The 22,690-nt window shown below is 37.2% G+C and overlaps 1 protein-coding gene across 1 annotated transcript in view; it reads right to left on the bottom strand.

Moving 5' to 3' along the window:
* TNPO1 (transportin 1) overlaps window positions 1–22,690 on the bottom strand; it is an 85,897-nt gene that overhangs the window by 37,478 nt on the left and 25,729 nt on the right. Inside the window, exons 2-7 of the mRNA XM_060146314.1 lie at window positions 14,446–14,559; window positions 11,608–11,683; window positions 7,419–7,568; window positions 4,153–4,259; window positions 2,080–2,213; window positions 561–642 (exon numbers count right to left, since the gene is read on the bottom strand). Of these exons, the coding sequence (XP_060002297.1) occupies window positions 561–642; window positions 2,080–2,213; window positions 4,153–4,259; window positions 7,419–7,568; window positions 11,608–11,683; window positions 14,446–14,559 (663 nt within the window). The remainder of the gene's footprint in view (window positions 1–560; window positions 643–2,079; window positions 2,214–4,152; window positions 4,260–7,418; window positions 7,569–11,607; window positions 11,684–14,445; window positions 14,560–22,690) is intronic.

The raw sequence follows: 22,690 nt of genomic DNA, 5'->3' as shown, positions 1-22,690 counted from the left end.
TGCTTAGGATTCAATGGCCAAAAAACTATGCTCCTGTTGTCTTTCTGCTTTTATCAAAAAGTTAAAAAGTACCATTAGAAATGCTCGCTGAGCTTTAACAGCCAATTTTCCCCCCTGAAACTTCTCATTTTACACTGAAAACCAATGGAAAAAGAGAAGTACTATCCTTTTAATTTATACCTTCAGATTCTTTATCAAATTAAGTTTATTCAACCTCTTCATGTTTCTAATATCACAAATGAGCTGGGAGATTTAATGTCCATATGCAATTTGAACAGTATATTGAGGTAGAAATTTTTATAATCAAGATATTAAACACAGACATACCATAATCAATGTTTGCACAAGTAGAAAACTCAGTGAGAGGAAAAGTACTTTTATTTTCAGTTAACGAGAATCACAAAGTTTATACTGTACCCAATTTTAATACTATCAGAAATAATTTAAATATTGACAGCTCATAATTATAAATTATCGTATTTATAAAATAAAACTACATGCAATGAACAGTTTCTAACCTCCTCAAAAATAAGGTGGGGTGGGGGGAGGACAAATCTTACCTCAATAAAGGAATCAATATGCAACATCAGAGCTTGAGTTCTACTGATGATAAACTGATTGACACAGGCAACAGCATGAGACCTAGAAACAAAATTCAAAATACACTAATTGAAGAAGCTCTGCTCCATTTACAGAAGACTGGCAAGAATTTAAACGTTCCTCCATAATAATATTACAGTGTATGTACAGCCATGCGTGCACACGCGCGCGCGCGCACGCACGCACACACGCACACACACACACACACCCTAAAAAGAATGAGTCAAAATTCCCTATGTATTAAACATATCCTTCACATTCTTTCCGTGTTAAGTGAAAAATGCAGGTTGTGGAGCAATATGTTAACGCTACTAAGAAAGTGGAAAAGCGTCTGGAAGGACATGTTCGCTCTCAAGAGTGTGAGGTTGGATGGGGACATAATGGGAATTATTTTAGATTTTAAAATAATGGGTATGCATTCCTTCTGAAACTGAAAATGCGGACTGTTCTACAGCCTATGTGTTCTGACATACCTAATCTAATCCCATAGCAATTCTTAATGGCACAACTGTTAAAAATATACCCATAATCTAATCACTTACTACCTCCACTTCTCCTCTAGTCCAAACCATAATCTCCCATCGGGACTATGTCAAGAGGCTCTAACTGGTTTCCCAATTTCCATTATGCAAAACCCCACTACCTGTTTGACACACATATAAGATCACATAATATCCTTGTTCAGATTGCTCCAGTAGGAATCTACTTTTCCTGCCAAACGTCAAAAGGTAAATATTTTAAGCTTTGTGGGCCACCTAAGACCTCTGTGGCAGCTTTACTACCCACCCACCCACTTCAACCTTTTAAACTATGGAATCATTTGTAGCTCATAAGTCACGCCTGAATTTGGCCACACGGGTCACAGCGTGCCGATTACTGGCGTAAACACGCCCCTGTAATGTGCTACTCCCTACCCCTCTAGCTTCATTTACTACTGTGCTACAAAATCGTTTTCTTCTGTCACCCTAAAAGGTTTCTTCCTAACTCCAGGGACTTTGTACTGTTGTTCCCTCTTAAGTGATCTTGGCTTTGATCGTTCAGAAAGCCTTGCTACTTTACTTTGTTCAGGGTTTCTGCACAATTGCTGCCTGTTACAAAGAATGTGCTGCATAACACACCTGTGAATCACTACCTAACCCCTTATGCTCGCTATTTTTCCACAGTATGTGTCAACCCCGACAAGCTCTGCAACACACTGAATTTCAGCCTCACACAAAGGACTTTAAAAGCCTGACTGTTAACCATTATAAATGTAATTAACCATGCAGATGGTAGAGAAGTGTCATAGTTAACGAAAATTTCAGCAGAGTGACATTTCACAGGCTGTCATTAGAGGAGTAGATTTCAATTATCAAGTCCACCTCTATAGAACAGCCAGTTATCTTCTGCCAATCGCAAAAATACTAGGTAGTGCAAAATAAGGGAGTGGTCAGGTTCGTATCCGTTTATAAATTAATTTAATATTGGCTGTATAGATACCTTATTTTTGGACTACTGTGCTTGAAGAACTGTAAAAATTTAGGAATCATGATGTTGAGAGGACGATCTAAAACATCACTATCTAAAATCTCAGCAGAATCTTCACAAATCTTCTGAAGGGCACCAAATGCTCCCTGTAAAAGACATTTCAATGATTAGAATTAAAAATGAAGCCATTTTAAAAGCAAACTGAGGAATATTCACTAATTTGTATGGATTAATGTTCCCAGTTTGCATAAAACCTGCATCATAAAATCCATACATTTAATCATCAGCTATAAAAGAAATTTATTATACCACTGAGTTATTTAAAACCTCAGTTTAAATATAATGGTACATTTTAATTTTAGCATTAAATGTCTTAGAATTAGAATTTTGATCGTCAGGGACTGTAAATAATATCATCTAATTTAAAAACTTAACTTCTGCAGTATTCTTGCCAATTTTACGTCAACAGTAATTTTTCTCTTATTAAATACCAGTTTGTTAAAACAATGTAAAACTCTATGTTTACGTATAAGTGCATTTAACCACTGTACCACTTCTCTGTTTGAAGCACAAATGGAGGTCTTAATTATCATCAAAAAATTATTTGTATGTAAACCATTCATTGACAAAAGTTGTTAAAAGGGCAGGCAATTCAATTTGGTAATTTCCCCTACAACCACTTTACAACCAAGTGGCTTACCTAGAGAGCTCCTGTATATAATATCTAACCTACCAGTTACCTCAACCACCTACTTTACTCTGCTTATAATTCTATCAGCAGCATCTTGGGACTTATTCTCTACACTACAGGTTAATTTAAGAATCCTGTATGACTTAGTAGCTCCACAATTTCATGATTATCAGTTTAAACTTTTTATTCTTGGAAAGTGCTTGCTTAAAATTTTGGCTTCCTTTTATGTTATCATTATACCAAAGCACTATTTAAATTTTAATCAACTGTTACCTGATGGCTAAATATTATTATTTTAGTTTTTCTGTAACCTTCCAAGGCATTACTAGAAAATGTATATATGAGAATGCAAGGTTGTTTTCTTTTTCTTTGAGGGAGGGAGAAGAGTGACTTTTTAAGACTCCTTTTTGCTAGCTTTCCCTCTCCCTGGTCCTCTCTTCCCCAAGTCAGATCTGACAACAAAATGTTAAGTCAAAAAGACCACCTGATTCCTTTTTATTAGGTTATTTTTGTACCTGCCCTGCCTCCAAGCCTTGCTCTTTTTTGAGAGGGAGATAAATCACTGCCTTAAGAGAGGCAAAACACCTAAAATGATTTCTATTTAAAACAGATTTCTATCCAAACTGGAAGCCTGCTAATGAAAGAAATGGTTAAGGTACTCATTAAGAAATTATAGGAAAAAAATCCATACAGATTCCCTTTCATTTCCCCAAATGGAAAGGTTGTTACTGATTTGATCAGTGGCAAACAAGAGATTATAATTAATATATAATTAAAACGATACTACAGGGCTTCCCTGGTGGCGCAGTGGTTGAGAGTCCGCCTGCCGATGCAGGGGACATGGGTTTGTGCTCCGGTCCGGGAAGATCCCACATGCCGCGGAGCGGCTGGGCCCGTGAGCCATGGCCGCTGAGCCTGTGCTCCACAACGGGAGAGGCCCGTGTACCGCAAACAAACAAACAAAAAACTATACTACATATACCTCAGACATACCATACAACAAGAGGCACAAAAACAACTTAGAGACACTGAAAATGTACCCACAGTCTGGGAATTTGGTAAATTTAATTAAGTCCATCTTCAAAAAATACTACTTCACCTGATTAAGCTTGACAATTGCTCTGCTGATTACATACACACACACACACAAGAATAGTTTTAAAATACAAAGAACAGAAGATATTTCCTTGTAGGAAATATAGTAAAGAGGTTTTATAACTTAACGGTCTTTAAACAGTAAGATACACGATCACTAACAGAAAACAAAAAGGTAACTTTAGGCTTCTAAGTTTTGAAGTTATATGTTTCAGAGGAATTATTTTTTCTCAATATTACTAATAAACATGAAAAGAAAAATAGAAAAGAAAAATTATATATGAAGCAAAAATCCTTACTTCACAAGTGTTGTAATCTTCAGAATCCAACAGGCTACAGAGTTTTGGTAAGAGGTCAGGCCAATTCTGCAATTCTCCCTTGGAGGCTATAGTTGTAATCAAAATACCTTGAAAGAAAACACACCCCTTTAGGAAATCTGCCTGCATTATGTTAGATACTGCCTTGTGAACCACCACAAGCCAATGTGAGTGCTCACGTTTGCACGTGCGTGCGCACACACACACACACACACACACACACACACACACATACAGTTTAAATGTTCCCAATCAGTGTACGACTTGCAAACCATGTCAACAGTAACATTCACCACGGATCACTGTATCACCACAGTACATCTGTGGAAACTCCAACATAAATCAGATCCATTTCTAATCCTGCTTGCCAACACTTCACCCTCTTTGTATTTTTTTTTCCCTCTTTGTATTTTTAACAAGTACCTGTACAAAAGACTACAACCTGCTCTTCTCCAACAACAGGTCTACTAATGAAAATTACCCCTATTTTATAAAAATTATATACAAAAGAGTAGAAAGAAATACACCAAAATGTTATTAGCAGCACTTATCACTGGGTGATGAGTATGAGTCTGTTAGATCAAATAAAAACACATAAAAGAGGTAAGAACAGCTCTCTGACTTAACCTAGGATCAAAGCCATGACTCAAGGCAGGGAGAGAAAAAGTAGATGAGCCATTAGCCCAGAACATTCCAAGGATGAATCACTGGCAAAGTGATCTTGGATCATGGAAGCTACTGGCACAGGCTGACTGATCATGTCACTCTGACTGGATTATTTCAACTGTGCTATGTGGCTTAGCTGTAATAGCTAAGGATCATGCAAATACAGAAATATGTATGTAACACAAAAATTTTGTGTATTTTCTCTGCCTTAGTAAATTTAGTATTAGTAACATAATGTAATATGCCTGGTGATTACAGATCTTTTAGCACCTTAATTAAGAGTATAAACAGTAGGCAAATAATATGTAATTCAAAATACTCTGTATTTTTTACTCTGTAAAAAAAATTTAAAAGAAGAGAAAAAGTTCTCTCTTCATAGTTATTTTGAGAATTCAGTGAGATAGGCACACAAAATGCCAGGCATATAGTAAATACTCAATAATTATTATTGAACAGCAAATTCTACTGTCTGTGTATATAAATTCTCTTTAAGTTTTCCATTGTTAGTTTTGAGAGGGTTGCTCCCAATGGTAAAGAGTTAAAAAATGTAAAGAGTAAAGTTGTCAGCCAAGATTTACTCTCCACTAAAAAAATTAAATTACATGGTAAGGGTCTTAAAATGATAGCATTTTTAAGATATAACCCGTACAATTAAGTGGCCTTCTGGTAAGATCAAAAAGCAGCGAGACTAATAGATCTGTTCCTTCTTGCCATGTATTCTTTCCTGAAGTTAAAACATGAAAGAATTGAGGGAAAGAGAAATTTCTGGATCTGCCTAAAGGAAACCAAACATGTCTTAAAACAAGCAATAATAAAAATTAAACACAAACTAAAACTTGGTACTAAGAGTCTGCTGACATTCATGACTTCTGCTGAGAGAATATTAAAGAATGTTGACAGACTGACAAATTCAAATTAATTTGGCGCCATATAATCTCATCCACTCTCAAAAAATATTCTAATGCCAACGCAGTTGCAAAAAGTGAAAAATTATAATTCTCAGTGTTTCAACGAAGATGGGAGTGAAAACTGATGTGCTTAGCAATACCTATTAAAATTTTAAATGTTTAAATAACACACTCTGACCCAGTAATACCACTTCTACGAATGAATTCTATAGAAACTTTCTCACCTGTGTATGAAATACATAAAAGGATGTTCACTGAAATAATAAAATTACAAACCATACATTCTTTAACAAGGAGAAACAATTTTACACCTCTCTAATGGATTACCAGTCACTGAAATGTGGTCCTTCCCAATACACTTCCTTGGCAAGATTTACCATATGTACTGTTAAGATTAAAAAAATTTTAAGAAGACTGGTATACACTGGTACACCATCCATTTTACCACTGTCAAGAGTCTGGTAGAAAATCAGGAGTATATGAGGGTCCATGAGAATAACCTAGGGAGACCCTTTCCTCAAATTATAAATGCCCTCTACATATCCTATTTAAAAATCAGCGTTGGGCTTCCCTGGTGGCGCAGTGGTTGAGAGTCCGCCTGCCGATGTAGGGGACACGGGTTCGTGCCCCGGTCCGGGAAGATCCCACATGCCGCGGAGCGGCTGGGCCCGTGAGCCATGGCCGATGGGCCTGCGCGTCCGGAGCCTGTGCTCCACAACGGGAGAGGCCACAACAGTGAGAGGCCCGCGTACCGCAAAAACAAAACAAAACAAACAAAAAAAATCAGCGTTAATAATGGCAATATTTAATATTTGGAGGGAAGTTACAGAGCCTCTGCTTTGTGAGTAAGAGATGAACTGGGGACTTTTCAAACCTACCATGAGACAAAATATACAAAGGCAGAGAACTTTTAATGAAAATGACTGGAGGTTCTTAACTGAATTCCATTTAACCAACCTGCCAGAGGAACAGAAGCTTTCCAGGTCCTTGTGAAACATAGCTGCTGAAACCCCATGGCATATGGAATCTACCCATTGGTGGGCTATTGTGCAGTACATGTCTATTTCCACTTCTACCAGATGATGTGTGTGCTTACCCACAGTCAGTTGTATTGGCTCCCAAACCTACTTATTCCAGTTACTATGAACTAAGCATTTTAACAGTCTTTCATAAAATGGTAGAAAGTTGTTCTTTCACTAAAAACAAGTTGAACACTGAAAAAGACTCAAAAATTACTGTAATTAGGTACAGACAAGGCAAATATGAATTAAAAACAAGGGGGGGATATAGTGAAAATCTAAGGTCCTGCACGGAAGATGTTTTACAAAGAAGTTTTTCTTCACATGTAAAAGAAAGTGAAACTGGAAATTATACCCCATGTATGACACAAGGAAGACATAATTAAGGAACCCACAGAAAAAACAGTAGTCCTAGATGAATATCACTTGTTAATGCCCCACTGTAACCAACTTTGATTAAGCAACTACTAGTGAACCTGGTCTCACTGGATTAAGAGAGCTTTTAGTAACATTATTTCAAAAGCAGCAATGAAAAATTTTCCCCATCACAATTCAACATGAAATGGATGATAAAAATTCCAATGGAAATGGTCTGCCGTATCAGAAACCAACCCAGTTAAAAACACGATAAGCAAAATTGTGACAGATTACTTACCTACAGTAGCTCTAATCAAAGGAGAGGAGTCACCGATATTGTTTAAACATTCACTCTTAATAAAGTCTGTTACACCATTTGGGAAGTTCTGAAAGTGTGCTTTCACGTTATTCTTCAAAATTAGACCACTCAAAGATCTTGTGGGTTCATCTGTAACAAAGTAACAACAGCACTGAGTTTTAAAGTAGTTTTCATTTCAAAATATACCAAGAACGGTAACTTTAAAAATGTATTCAGAAACTGATTGTAACATTTCATTAATTTGCTATAACCAGGAAAAAAAATACCATAAATGATTATCCAAGGATTAGCTCCATGATTTATAGTTCAGGGTTTCTCAACCTTGGCACTATTGACATTTTGGGCCAGGTAATTCTTTGTTGAGGAGTGCTGTCCTGTGCACTGTAAGATGTTTAGCAGTATCACTGGCCATAGGTGCCAGTATTACCTCTCCAAGTTGTGACAACCAAAAATGTTTCCAGATAATGTCAAATGTCTCATTGGGCAGCGGACACACACACACACACACACACACACACACACACACACACACACACACACACACACACACACACACACACACACACACACACACACACACACACACACACACACACACACACACACACACACACACACACACACACCTGCACCTGCTTGAGAACCACTGATTTAATTTAGTTTATATATGGCCAATGTACTCAAGCTTTATTGGTACCTGATATAAACATCAAATTACAGATCTGAAAGTATTAGTCACTAAAGATATCCTATTAAAAAATTAAGTGGACAAAGAACATATGGGATCACCTTCACATACAAATAACTGCCGTTCATTTATATCATGTCTTTCACTTGCCTCTGAGCTAAAAAAAAAAGGGGGGGTGGGGAGTAAAACAGTATTTAAATTTCCAAAAGTTTTTAAAAAATACAATCTACGTAAAAGAAGTTTAATCCGTAGATAGTACTAACAAATTTTCCAAGAACCAATTTAATATTAGAATATAACCAATGCTTTAACAATTGGCCTCATCACCAACAATATTAGCAACAGTTAACATTTTCTGAATGTTTATTAGGTACTAAACACTGCTAAGTGCTTTCCAAGTAGTTTGCATTTAATCCTCACAACCTCATGAGACAGCAATTGTCATCTCCACTGCACAATCAAGGAAACTGAGGCCTTTGCCAAAGTCACACAAGGCTACGAAGTGGGGAAGCCAAAACATCAACCTTAGGAGCCTGGCTCCAGAGCCTACACTTGATGCATGGTACAGGATCACCCTCCTCAAAGGGCTGGAAGACATGAACAGCTGGTGTATTGAACACAATATGCTGTTTCAGCACTACTGTTTTACATGCTTTATTAAAAAATAAAACCACCCAAGCTTGTTCTAGTTAGTAGTATGCTCTCAAAGTCTGATTGGCATTGAAATGTTCAGGGGTACAGGACAGGAGGAGGCAAAAAGATAGTGTTTCCTTGCATATAAACCCCATTCAAGCCATCACAGCAATAGAGCCTACGAGCTCTTTATGCCACCCTCTAAAAATTTCTTCCTGGTTTCAATTACCATCATTCAATCAGTAACTTATAATGAAACAAAAACACTTCTAAATTCTCTTGAAAGTTTAAAACTTCCATAAAATAAATGAATAGATTTATTTAACTTTATAAATTTAACTTCCTCGAGCAATAAGCTTTTCTTGAGCCAGCCATTAATAATTCAGTCATGTAATTTTTAATGGCATGTGTATTTGTTTATAAGAAATACACTATATCATTTTTACAATTAAGATTACAAGATGAAGTTTCAAAAAAATCACGAGGTGTGGGCTTCCCTGGTGGCGCAGTGGCTGAGAGTCCTCCTGCCGATGCAGGGGACGCGGGTTTGTGCCCCGGTCCGGGAAGATCCCACATGCCGCGGAGCGGCTGGGTCCGTGAGCCATGGCCGCTGAGCCTGCGCGTCCGGAGCCTGTGCTCCACAACGGGAGAGGCCACAACAGTGAGAGGCCCGCGTACCGCAAAAAAAAAAAAAAAAAAAAAAAAATCACTAAGTGAAATGATTTAAAATTAAAAACATAAAACATTTTATATCAAAATACTTATTTTAATTAAAAATATCCCCAGTCCCAAATTCATTTAGAAGAGCCCAAAATTAACCACGTCCTCTTTTTAAAAAGACTACTTTACTAGGTCTCAATTCTCATCTGTAAAGTGAGGGAAGTAGATGAGCTAATCTCTGAGGTCTCTCCACATCTAAAATTTTACTCCATGATTTAGTGTAAACAAATTCACATGAGGAATGGCAAAAAGGTCCCTAAATAAATAAGCATTTTCATTTCAAGAATTTACTTATGTTCCTTCTCTAATATGGATGGCCACAATGCTAATTTTTTTAAATAGAAAACTAGATATAGCAAACTTGTGTCCCAAATAAATGAATAAACACAGGAAGAAATACTAAGTATTACATAAAATCCTTTCCAACATTTTGTGGTTTTGTAATTAATAGGTCTTTTGGGAGGCAGTTACACACCCAACCTCTCCTGCTATTTGAATTGTAAGTTTGTCTGCTTTTAAAAATACTTGATGTACCTCATAGCCCAAGAAAGTTTTAAGAAAGAGTATAATATTATACCAATCTTAATATTTGGAATTCAGGATGAAGACATGACAGAATAGATGACTTGGTGAAAACAAACTTAAATTTTTCAAGTTAAACAACATAGTTTAGAAAAATTCATTTACTAAATCTTTAAGTCCTTATAGAGTTATCTGATTACAACTACGATGTGGGAAAAATAAAATTTCTATATTAAGAAATAACACATCATATTAACGTATATTTATCAAACTAGGAATATTAATTGCTGAATGTAAAGATATGTTGAAGGACTTTCTAGTTTCTTAAAATTTAAAAATTTAAAGTTTCTCTTACATGCCTCAATCACAAATTAAAATCCCTAAAATTAACTAGAAAATTTGAAAATAATTCAAAATAAATCATTATACTGTGCATGAATTATTAAAATCTGAATAAACACAAGATTAGTGAGATTTTAAGGCCGTTAACCCACTCGCTAGTGCTTGGAGTTGAAACCTTATGGACGGTCTGATAGGCTAACACAGGCATTTTGTAGCTGAAAAAAGCAAGAGAGGTGAAATGAGTGTCAGAGTCTAAGACTTATTTCTCAGCTCCAAGTGTAGTAGTTTTTACTAATTGCACTATGGCTTCTGGAAGGGTATAGTGCTTTCATTTAGAGGCCAGTCAGTTGCTCAAAAAATACTTGAGTGCTTCTGGGTGTCTGACAATGTTCCAGGAAGGGAATACTCAAATAACTCTACGAAGAACACCTGTCACTACAATGTAAGCGCCACGAGGGCAGATTCTCATTTATTTTGTTCACTTTTATTGCCCCTGAGCGAGCAAACTGCCTGGCAGAGAAGAGGTGCTCAATAAATACTTGTAAAATGAATAAAGTCGAGATGGACACACTACTTGTATTAGAAACAATCAAATGATCGTGTCATTTAAAAATCAGATGATCATGTCATTTAAAAATCAGGCTGTTATAGAGGTAATTTAAAACTGTTGTAGAACAGTTAATGAAAAAGTTTCACGTATACTGTTACAAGGTTTAAAAAAGTTACAGGAGTCTATAAATAGAACTATCCTTTTTCTGGTTAAAATTTAAAACAGTACATAGCCATATACAGGAGTATAGAATTAAGAGATTAACAATTGTCTCTGAGTGATGGGATTACACATGACTTTTCATTTTGGTTATATGAACTTTTAATCATACAAATATGATCACACATACAGTCAGTTATTTAGCAAATCCTGCATTCAATCTGTGTATTAAAAGAAATCAGTCTCTATGACATTCATGTAAAAGGACTGAAGCAAAACACCAAAACACCAAAGTAGACTTTACAACATTCTTTTCATTTGCAAAGAATGAGTGAATTTATTACAAAAACACTCAATTAACAACTGAATGCTCATTAAGCATCCAAATGCTTAGAGTGATAGTAACTCTTTCATTCCACATGTTTAAAGCAAGTGGGTTACTACAAAGTGAAATCCTTTGAAATAAGTAACCCTTCGTATATTTTAACACATCTCAAAGACAAAATCTGAAGTGTAAGAAACTTTTAAGTAGTTACCACACAAACCCTACTTACCTTCAGATTTTAATTTTGTAAGAACAAAAATCAGGTAGTTGTTAAAGTCTGGATATTGATTGAGTTGTTCCAGTTTCTAGAACAAACAGTAGTTAAGGAAACTTCTCAGTGTAATCTAAGGAAGGAATTAGGCAGTTTTAACCTAAAATCAAGAACCTCTTTTGTGATTTTTAGCCTTGCATTTTTTCCAGTAAGAATAAAAGTTATCTTATTAAAACCATCAATATGCTATTCAAGAACACACCAATGGTCGTGTTAAACCTCTTGTGCGCTTTATGGCTGAAATATTAATATTTTACATCAATTATATTCAAGACAACATAAGCCAAGCTCCACCTTCAGCAAGGCGCATATCATATGAAAAACATTTTCAAAACAATTTCTTTGATTTATCTGAACTTAAAAAAAAACCCTAATCAGAAAGGTATTTATAAAATAATGACAAAAATGAAAAGCATCTCAAAGAAAGAAAAACAAGTCTCTTAAAGATCACTTAGGGAAATTAACTTTATAAAATCGCCTTTTAACTTAAAGTACTTTTATTAGACTCATTTGTTCTTTAGAATTCAAAAAGTTAAGATAAAATGCTATTTATGTGCAAGTCTACACATCAAACCTTATAACAGTCAGTGTTATAAAATTGCCACACTGCAACAGTTCTACAGTTCTGCCCCCCCACCCCCCAACAAGACCTAACGTTTCCAGTGACACCAACGTGCAGGTATTTCATTCTGTTGGCAGGCAACAATGACATAATGCTCTACTATGTCTTTCTTCATGCCCTCTAATCCCTAACATGCTTTTTAATAACACCTCTAATTGTGTTTTATTAGACAGAATTTTCTCAATAGACCTAAATCTTTAAATTAAATCCACGATACACACTCTAGGAACACCATATTAGCTACTTATTATACACTAGAATACTCTCAGTGTTCAGTGCTCAGAACATAAATTAACTATCAAAATACATTTCTCTAGAAAAATTCCAAGGTGTACTTTCTTTGACCAAAAAACCCTAGTGATTTATTTCCTTAGTGAACAGCCAAGATTAACAGCATGCTGATAAGCTAATAATCTTTTATAAATATTTCCTGATAAGGTTCACTTTCTTAGGACTTGAGCTATTTATCCATAATAGTATAACGGTCTTTCTGAAAGTGCTCAAGCCTATACAAAAACAATAATTACATTCCCTCCAAAGGAGCCATAAAAGAACAAGGTCGTTATTAGGCACTCTGAAAATATAAAGCAGTGAGTATTTTTAAAATACTATTAACCTTTATCTACTGAAATTTAATTTGTTCCTTATGCAGAGGGCATACTATGCTCCAGGCACACAGAATAAACCGTAAATTTGATTCCTAGCGCACGCATAGTACTGAGCATATAAAAAGTACTTAATAAATATGTACTAAAACAAAAAATTATGACATACAGTGCTGTACAAGAAATTACAATGCAGTTTTGGGATTGGCTAACTTAAGAAATTAACTGTCACATAGCACCTACAATTCATCAACTATCAACTTTTATCATTTCTACAGCTATGACAACACAAATTAAGACTGAGCCACAACAATGTTTCAAATACAAGCTCCAATACACCCCAAAACGACTATTCTTCCCTCAGTACTAGCAGTATACAAGCGAAATGGCTTAAAAAAAAACCAAACAAACCAAGTAGACCTAAATCATTAACACCTCCATTTTAAAATAAGCAGTATTAATTAACCAAAAGGCTAGATACTTACCTACTGAAAAGTTTTAAGTTACAGCAATGTAGTACTTCTTTGAGAAACTTATTTACCAGAACTTCTCAAGTAACTGTATTTAACTTAACGTTTATAGTGTTTTAAATTTAAATACGTCCAAACTACGCCAAAAGAGCTTACTTACCAAATTCCATACTAAGCAATCTTCCGTTTATTAACAATAAAAATTAAGAGTTGTTTTTTTTTTGCAAACAGCAGACTTAAGTTTCCTAAACAATTAACTTCGTCTTAAAATAAGAGATAAAACGGTTATTTCTGATCGGGTGAATTTGTTTCCCTTATTGGATGCAGCAAGAGCTCTCCATTTGACCACAGTTTAGGGCACTACAGAAAGCACACAGTAGAGGTTTTGCTTCTTCTCTTAAGCCTTTCTGCCTCTAAATCCGTAGTAAAAGGACCAGCAAACTCGGTAAAGACTTGGTAATTGAGCAGACCATCTTGAGCCAAAGATTTAAAAAGAAAATCTCACTTGGGAGGCAGGGAGCTCGCAACAGGTGTTGGCACGAACAGACCCGGGGTGAGGCCCGAGACCCCTCACTTCTTGGTTTCCAGCCCTTCCGGGCAAGGGCCTGGCAGAAACCCCAGGCCCAACACCCAGGCGGTTCAAACCCCGCGCCAGCTCCACCCCACTCAGGCCGCCGATCTCCGCCGCGCATACAGCGCTCTGCCCGCCGCCCCCTCCGCGCATTGTGTGGGCCGGGGCGTCGGTCGGGGGTCAGCGCCGGCACCCGTCTGCTCCGCTCTCCACCCCCGTCAGCCGGTCAGCAGCGGGCGGGGACGTGACGGGCGGCCGACTCACATGTCGCGATCGCGGGCGGCGGCCAGCAGCCCCCAGCCTCCCGCGGGCCGGAAGCCGGCGGGCGCTGCGGCGCTCCGAACCGGAGGCACGAGGGCCGCGTGCGCGAGGCGGCGGGCAGGCCTCTCCTCACGGGCTGGCGGACGGAGGGCGGAGGGATCCGGGGAGCGGGAGGAGGGGGAAGGGCGGCGGGAGCCACCCGGCCGCCGAGAGCGGGCCCCGCGCAGGGCAAGCTGCGCGGGCGGCGGCGAGGCCCAGAAAGGATACTTGTTGCACGGTTCTCTGGATGGTGGTGTCGGGGGACTGGGACTCCTTCAGCAGCTGCAGGATTTGCTGAAGCCCTTGCTCGTCAGGTTTCCACTCATACTCCATCTTGGTTTGCTGCAAATAAAGCCAGACACAGGAAGAGACGGAGCAAATGTTACTCCCCGTGCATAGGCCCGAGGGTTTCCCGCGCCAAGCACCCCCCTCCTCCCCGCAGAACGACCCCTGCGCTCCCCGGACGCCTCGGACCTGCCTGGGGCGCCCCGAAAGAAGTCTCGGACGGTGAAACCCGGGGAAACTGATCCTAGCAGCTCGGCCGCCAATGTCTGCTGCTGCTGCCGCCGCGGCCGCCGAGCGCAAGGAGCCGACCAGACTGAGTCACCGCGAATTTGCAATCTGGCCCCTAGATCCGCTCACGGGAGCCCCCTGGGTCCTAGTGCCACGCAGTTTTCTCCAACCCAACTCTAGTTCCATCCAGATTATTACTGATTTAAGGGCTAATCAAAAATCAAGTCCTTATCAAAATCCCTGCGAAACACCTGAAGAGATCTGATTTTGGGTTTCAGTCATTTTAAGTTAACATGGTTAGTAATTAAGAATGACTGTAATAAGGAAAAAAGCCTGATAATTCCCCCGACAGCTGAACAATACTTGAGAAGAAATAAAAATGTTTACATTTCAGTTTGATATATAAAGCACTAAATACTAATATTTAGTCTAAAACATTAAAGATGCATTGCAATCACAACCCACACTTCGATAAACACTACATGTTGCATTTACATTTGCATAATTTGACCGAAAAAATGCATCCTTTCATAAACTTCAACTTTTGAACTCTTTATTAAGAGTTCTTTATTATAAACTCTTTATTAGTTTATTTCAGGTGAAATAAACTCCACCTGAAATAACTGCATTTCACAACTAATGACTTTGGGCTGAAGAAATACAAGAAAAATAACGCAGTTTTACAACTGGATAGTGTTGAATTCTATTAACGTGTTTTCACATACATTTTCTCATTTTATTATCACTCCGACCGGAGGAAGCATTATTTGCCCCCATGTGGCAACTATGGAGCAAAAAGATCAGAGGAAATTACAACAGTTAATTAGTTAAGATTGGGAGGACAATATAGGTTTCTTAAACTACCATGAGTTGCATCTGCTACAATCAATGGAAACTATCATATCAATGAGTTTCTTTAAAACTAAATGCTTAAATAGAAACAAAACTTAAGTATCAGGCATGAATTATTGTAAAAATCAAACTGAATTTTCTGAAGGAGAGGATGTTTTCATATGGATCTACTACTACTTGATGGTTTGACAGCTGAATTTAGTCCCTTCCTAGCAGGGGTTAAAAAAAATTACCTGACCTTACAGTACCTCTCTAGTTAGCAGTGTTTTTCTGTTTTTAAAAAACCTTTTCCTCTCTCCTTCTTCACCTTTATTTTCTGCTTAATATCCTGTAATCTGGCTTTGCTCACTGAATTCTACCAACTTCCTAAATGATCCAACACCCAAACAAAACCCCCCAAAACAAAAATGATATCTGGACATAATATCTATTAATCATATTGTAGTGTTTTTATTCCAGTCTCCATTCTGTGTGTTTATATGTTTTATAATAATGGGATTGTCTTGTTTCTTGGCCAATTCCATATATCATTAAATATTAAAAGTATTTTTAAAAGAATTATTCCATTGTATTGACATGCCATAATTTTAATAAACTTTCAATTGATATAATATATACAATAACCTGTACAAATCATAAGCATACAAGTAGATGGACTTTTATAAAGTGAATACCTGTGTGACCAACATCCACATCAAGATAAAGATCATTACCAGTACCAAGGTTTCTCTTGTACCCATTCTCGGTCATCAACCCATGCCATAATCCCTATTATAATTTCTATCACTATAGACCTCTCCCCTTTCCCTCTTGACTTTTTTACTTCAGAAACTTCAAAAAACTTTACAAAAATAATATTACAACAAATCAAACAACATGGTTGTACAAAATAGTTAATTCAATTTCATCACTAAGCTTACCTCCCTGACAGAATCAGTTTTAACAGTTTGATATGAATCCTTCTACACCTTTCTCTATTCTCAAACATACACATAGCTCTGGTTTGTTTTTTAGGATCATGCCACATACTACACTCTATTAACTAAAAACTTTAAAACACATAATATCGCATGGCCATCATTCCAGGCCACTACATATAGATTTAACTTTTCACTTTTTAATAGTTGCACATTGGTCTTTAGAATGGATAGAACATAACTTGTTCAACTATTTCCTGATTGGCTTCCAGGTTTCTTCTACTTTTTTGTGACTACAAACAACAAGGCAAAACACATTCTTGTACTAATGTCCCCCTACCCAGTAATGGCAACCCAGTGCAATTATTAGGCCAAAAGTATGTGTATTTAAAAATTTCTAATAGTTATTACCAGGTTACTTTCCAAAAACAGTTGCAATCCACACTCACCAATAATATGTTTCCCATATATCCACCAGCACGTTCTTTTAATTTTGGTTAATCTAATGGGTGAATATTTTAAATTTCTCCTGTTCCTGGACGGGGGAGGGAGTGGGTGAAGAGGGGGTGAGGAACCTTAAAGTCTGAGCCTTAGTTATGAGTTGAGCTGCTACCATGCATATCCCACCTGTTGAGGTGACAACTGGATACCTACTTAACTCCTTAGCTGCCTTTCTGAAAAAGAAACTAATGCCAGGGGCCAAGAGCAGCCAAGTCCAAAAGATACCTTCATCATACCTATCCTGAGGATGGCTGCCCCATATCATTACCATGCTTCCTTCTTTATCCCTGCATCAAATAAACAGAAGTCTTTTTCTTTTTGAATAGCTTAGTATTAAGAACATTTAATGTGATCAGCCTGTGATGATGAGATAGGAAGAACTGAGATAAACTGTTCCCTCACACCTTACTCAAGTTATCTGGAACAAAAGGCTCTCAAAAATATTTGATTGTTGGGCTTCCCTGGTGGCACAGTGGTTAAGAACCTGCCTGCCAATGCAGGGGACATGGGTTCGAGCCCTGCTCTGGGAAGATCCCACATGCCGCGGAGCAACTAAGCCCGTGAGCCACAACTACTGAGCCTGCGCATCTAGAGCCTGTGCTCCACAACAAGAGAAGCCACGACAATGAGAAGCCCGCGCACTGCGATGAAGAGTAGCCCCCGCTCGCCGCAACTAGAGAAAGCCTGTGCACAGAAACGAAGACCCAACACAGCCAAAAATAAATAAATTTATAAAAAAAAAATATTTGATTGTTAATTGCTTGATAAGAGATCTCAGGCCACTTTGAACTTCTATACCAAATTTTTAAATTGTGGTAAAATATACATAATATAAAATTTAGCATTTTAACCATTTAAAGTGTACAGTTCAGTGGCATTAAGTACATTTTCATTGTTGTACAACCATTGCCACCTCTATCTCCAGAACTTACCGCATTTTAATAGCCATTAAAATTAGGAAGAATCTTATCCTAGGGTAGCCAGAGATATCCCAGGGTTATTTACATAATGTCTGAAGTACTTCAAGCTAACCAAGCACACCAGAATTATGAGGTAGAAATCATTTACTTAAACAGTAAACTACATCTATATTAATTAGAATATCAAGATTAATATTAAATTTTCTTAAAATAGTTACTATTCTTTTCGTACATTGAAGACTCAGACATGTTTCAGAAAAGGGAAACAGCGCTTCAAATTTTTCTCTTTTAGAGTACACAAATTATGCTGATTGGCCCATGACATTCAATGGTAAGTCCCCGCTCCCCCACAAAAGGCATTTCAATAAGCCAAGACAGTTATTTGAACTATCTGTACAGAAGCTGGCACCAGAATAAAAAGCCTGCAAGAGGTAAGTTACTGTAAGATAACATCTTGGCCTTCAGAAGACTAAAACTTACTCTAGTCCTAAACTGTTAAGAACTTGAATTTACATTAAAAATTTGAATTTACTAGAGTTTATGAGAGATAAAGAACCCAGACTGGTTGAAGTAAAAATAAGGCAGACAGAAGGTCTGGACTCAACCAACCTAAATTTAAATCCTAGTTCTTTCACTTAGTAGCAGTGAAAACCTGGGCAAGTTAATTAATCTCTCTGAGCCTCAGTTTCCCAACTATAAAATGAGAACATACTGACTCTGTAATAGGATTATAGATACTTGCCTGGCATACAGTATGGTTTGAAATTTAGAGGCTGTGTTTGTTACATCAATCAATGATTTTCTGCTGCCTGCAAGATGAAATCTAACTTCTTTTTCATGGAAGAGGCTCTTCATGATCTGGTCCATCACCTCCAGGGACAGCTTTATCTCTTACAACTCAACCTCCAACTTTTATGCTCCAGCAATACCAGCTGTGCCTCTCATACCTCTGAGCCTTTGAATAGGGACTTTCTGTCTGGAGTGAACTCTTTAAATTTGACCATTTGGCAAACTCCATCTCACTCTTCAGAGATATGCTCCTCTACTCAGTTTCCAGGTATTTACTGAGAGTCTTCCTTGGCACTATGATTGGTACTGGATACTACTATTTCTCTTCTCTAACATTACTGTAGGACCTCCCCACAAGACTTAAGTATTTTTTTCATTACAAATCTATAGTTTATGGCTATTTCCATTTCACAAACTGTCATATTATAATTATTTCCAGGTCTGTCTTAGCAACACATCATGTGTTCCTTGAGAGCAGTGACAGTATCTTTTTGCCCCTTTGAATCACTCTAGCAGAGGGATTCAATAAGTATTTGCTGAATAGATACTATTATTGTTCATTACTCAAATACTATTATTGTCCATTAATTCAACTGAATAAATATTAAGCTGAGCAACTACCATGTACTCAGTGAGCATTAGAGATTCAAAGGTAAGTAAAATACTGTTCTTGCCCTAAGTTCTCATTTAGTGACAGAGACAGATGCACTACCTATGAATGAAGTATGTGATTGAAATGCAATAGGAAAAAAAAGAAAATATTTTGCCAGGAAGAAAGATGTGCTTTTCTCCCATATGCTTCAGAGTCTTTCTTCTCTCCTAATTTCAATTAAATTCAAACAAATATTTACTGAGCAGTCAAATGTTTCCACCTATATGGTGAATCACCATGAATGTGATAAATGTTGCCATCAGTGACATGATTTCCCAAAATGGTGAACAATTCTTGGTAGAGTTCCAAGCAAAACAAGGTACAATCTTCCTTCAATAATACAGTAGTTTTATTCCTGGAAAACTCAACATTTAATTAAAATCCTGCAAAAAATTCCATGTGCATATGTGAAACTAAGTTAGACTCTAGGCTCTGACAGCTATGAACAGATTTTTTTCACCTATGTAACTCCCTAATGGGACATTCAAAAGTCATTCAGGGCTCCAGACAATTCTTAATGATGAACATCTAGTACCCCTCAGCTCCACCTACTAAGTGGCAAGAGCACCTCCCAATTACTAGGACATTCCCCTCCCCCCTCAGAGAGTGGCGCTGCCTCAGTGGAGAATGACTGTGGTAGGGGATAGTACCAGGGGCTGTGGGGACATTATGCTAACCCAGTTAAGAAGTCAGGAAAGGACTTTCTTGAGGAAGTGACTTTTTACCTGAGATCTAATAGGACTTACTAAAAAGTGAAAGTGAGAGGAAGGCAGGGCTAGGAAGACATCACAGACTATGTTAGGAAGTTTGACTCAAACCCATGACTCAAACCCAACTAACCTGGTTCCAGGGTCCAGTCTCTAAGCCCCTGATAAACTGCCTTTTAAACAGAAACATCAATTTCTGTAAACTGGGAAACTAATCATAAAGAAAACCATTTGTATACTAAAGAAATAAGATGTATTTGATACCTTTGTAGTGAGGTAGAAAAGTAAAAATCGTATTTCACTATTATAAAAATTATAATAGATCTAAAAAAGCAGTATGTATACAGTGTGAAAATATAATAAAAATGAGATATTTCAAGTACTGAGTTCAAAACATTCTAAATCTGATCTTCACAACATCCCCTTCTTGTAAGTAGGTGGCAAGTATTATCTTCATTTGACAAGCAGATAAATCAAAATACAGCTTAAGTCATCTGCTGAATCATTTGCTGAATGTGAATCAGATCTTCCAAAATAAAATGTCTCTTACACTGGTTTTTTACAAAAAGATGTTATGATGAATAAGAATGAAAAAAAAAATCAGAGATGTCTAGAGGGCTAAAAAGAGCATGCTATTTTTTTAAAAGTTATTTAATAAAACTTTTATAAGAAATTGAACCAAAATTCAGGTATGAAGGGAAAGAAGGGAAAGTCTAAAGGCAGATGATTATTAGTAACTTTTTAAAAATGAGGTTTTTTTTTAATGTCAAAGAATGAAAATGTCGACAGGCTTGCTAAATAATAGATATCAGTAGAACTAGAAGGTTCTTCAAGAGATTCTATAAAGTAATCAGAGATTAAGGATCAAACAAAAAAAGGGAGGAAAAAGCAAAAGCAACCATTGAGCCCAAGCTACTTGAGGAAATGAGCTCAACTAGATTAAAGGGCAGGGACCACAGCATATGGATCCTCTGATGTTACATGGTGCTAGACACATAGTAGGTTTTAAATTGTTCTTGACTGATTGATTAGGGTGATGGATCTCATTCACCACTTGGAAGAATTATGCTAAGAGGTTAAAATTATAATCCTCTGGCATCACAATTTATTGTCGTCTAAGAGCTGAAAGATTTACAGAAAAAAAAAAGAAAATGAAAAATAAGTACTATGGAAAATTTAAATAAATGTATTCTTAGAGTGCCCTTTCAGGAAGACCTCTGAAGACGACTAGTCATGAGACTCAAGTGCTAAAGTTTACAAACAAACATTTTTTTAAAAAGACTAGTATCAAACTGAGCAGGTTACAAGAAGGAAAACTAGATCTCAAAACTCACTCCAATCTACAATCAGGTACTTCCTATATAATTCAGTTCATTAAATATTCACAGCAGCACTATGAGGTAGATATTAAACTCTACTTTGTATTAACTGAGGTTGAAAGAGGTTAAGTAGCTTGCCCAGCCAGTACGTGGCAGATTGAGCATTGAAAACAACATCTGTGTAATTCCAAAGTCTGGACTGTGTCTAGTAAAAAAAGCAACCCTGCTAGCATTTATGGAGCACTTCTATGTGCCAGTTATTATACTAAGTGATTTAAATGCATGATCTCATTTAATTCCATGAGTAGGGACTACTATTACCTCCATTTCATAGAAGAGTAACAGGCTTAAGAAAAGTTGAGTAATGTGTCCAAGGTCACAGAAATGGTAAAGAACAAAGGCAGGACTCAAGCTCAGATGCACCCAACTCCAGAGCCTGTGCACTGATTCATGCTGCCATATTATTCTCATTCTGCCACTTCCATGAACATGTGACTAATCCTTAACAGAACTCTTGGGTAGAGTTCATGGGTAGGCTTATCTTTTTCTTTCTATTCCATGCATCACCAAGAACTCAAAAGCTCTCTTATTTAAGGGTATCCATTCTTTAGTTCAGGTGTGATAACGGCACTTTGCTTTTCAGAATTCAAACTTCTTATTGTACATCAGAATAAAAAGCTGATAGGAGTAATACTTCCCATATATTTAACTTTTGGTCACATAATTTTCATCATCAAAACACCAGTTGTCTGTTTATTTCTAAGACAGATTTAACTGTTTTAACTCTTTAATATCACAATTGGTCTCACTCTCCATGTACCTTAAGCTATGTAAACCAGTGGTTCTCAGCCCTGACTGGGCATTATACTCATTAGGGGCTTTAAAAAAATATGATGCCTGTTCCCTATGACCCCCACTGATTCAATGTAGGAGTGGAGCCTAGGCACCCGGGCATGGGTATGTTTAAACAACTCCCAGGTGGTTCTAATATACAGCCAGTTGAGACTCTTTGTATTAACTCAATAAATCTGCTCCTGGCAACTTTCATGAGTTTCTTACTCTAATGAGCAGCAGTGTCCTAGCTGTACCAGAAATGACAGAAAATAGAAGAAAGTGGAAGCGAATGCAGACTGTACTGATTAACATGGAAATATTCTAACCACTAGAAAAATGTCTTTGATGAAAACCAAAACATAAGAACATGTTGTTTAAAGTCACATCATAATTTGTACTACTTGGTAATGACTGCATGTGTTGGAAGCTATTAAGTACAATGGTCATTTACTTCATTATTTATCAGTGA

Source organism: Lagenorhynchus albirostris, chromosome 3 (assembly GCF_949774975.1).
Source record: "Lagenorhynchus albirostris chromosome 3, mLagAlb1.1, whole genome shotgun sequence".
NCBI lineage: Eukaryota > Metazoa > Chordata > Mammalia > Artiodactyla > Delphinidae > Lagenorhynchus > Lagenorhynchus albirostris.
The sequence above is the reverse complement of the archived record's forward strand: the minus strand, read 5'-3'. Positions and strand labels throughout refer to the sequence as shown.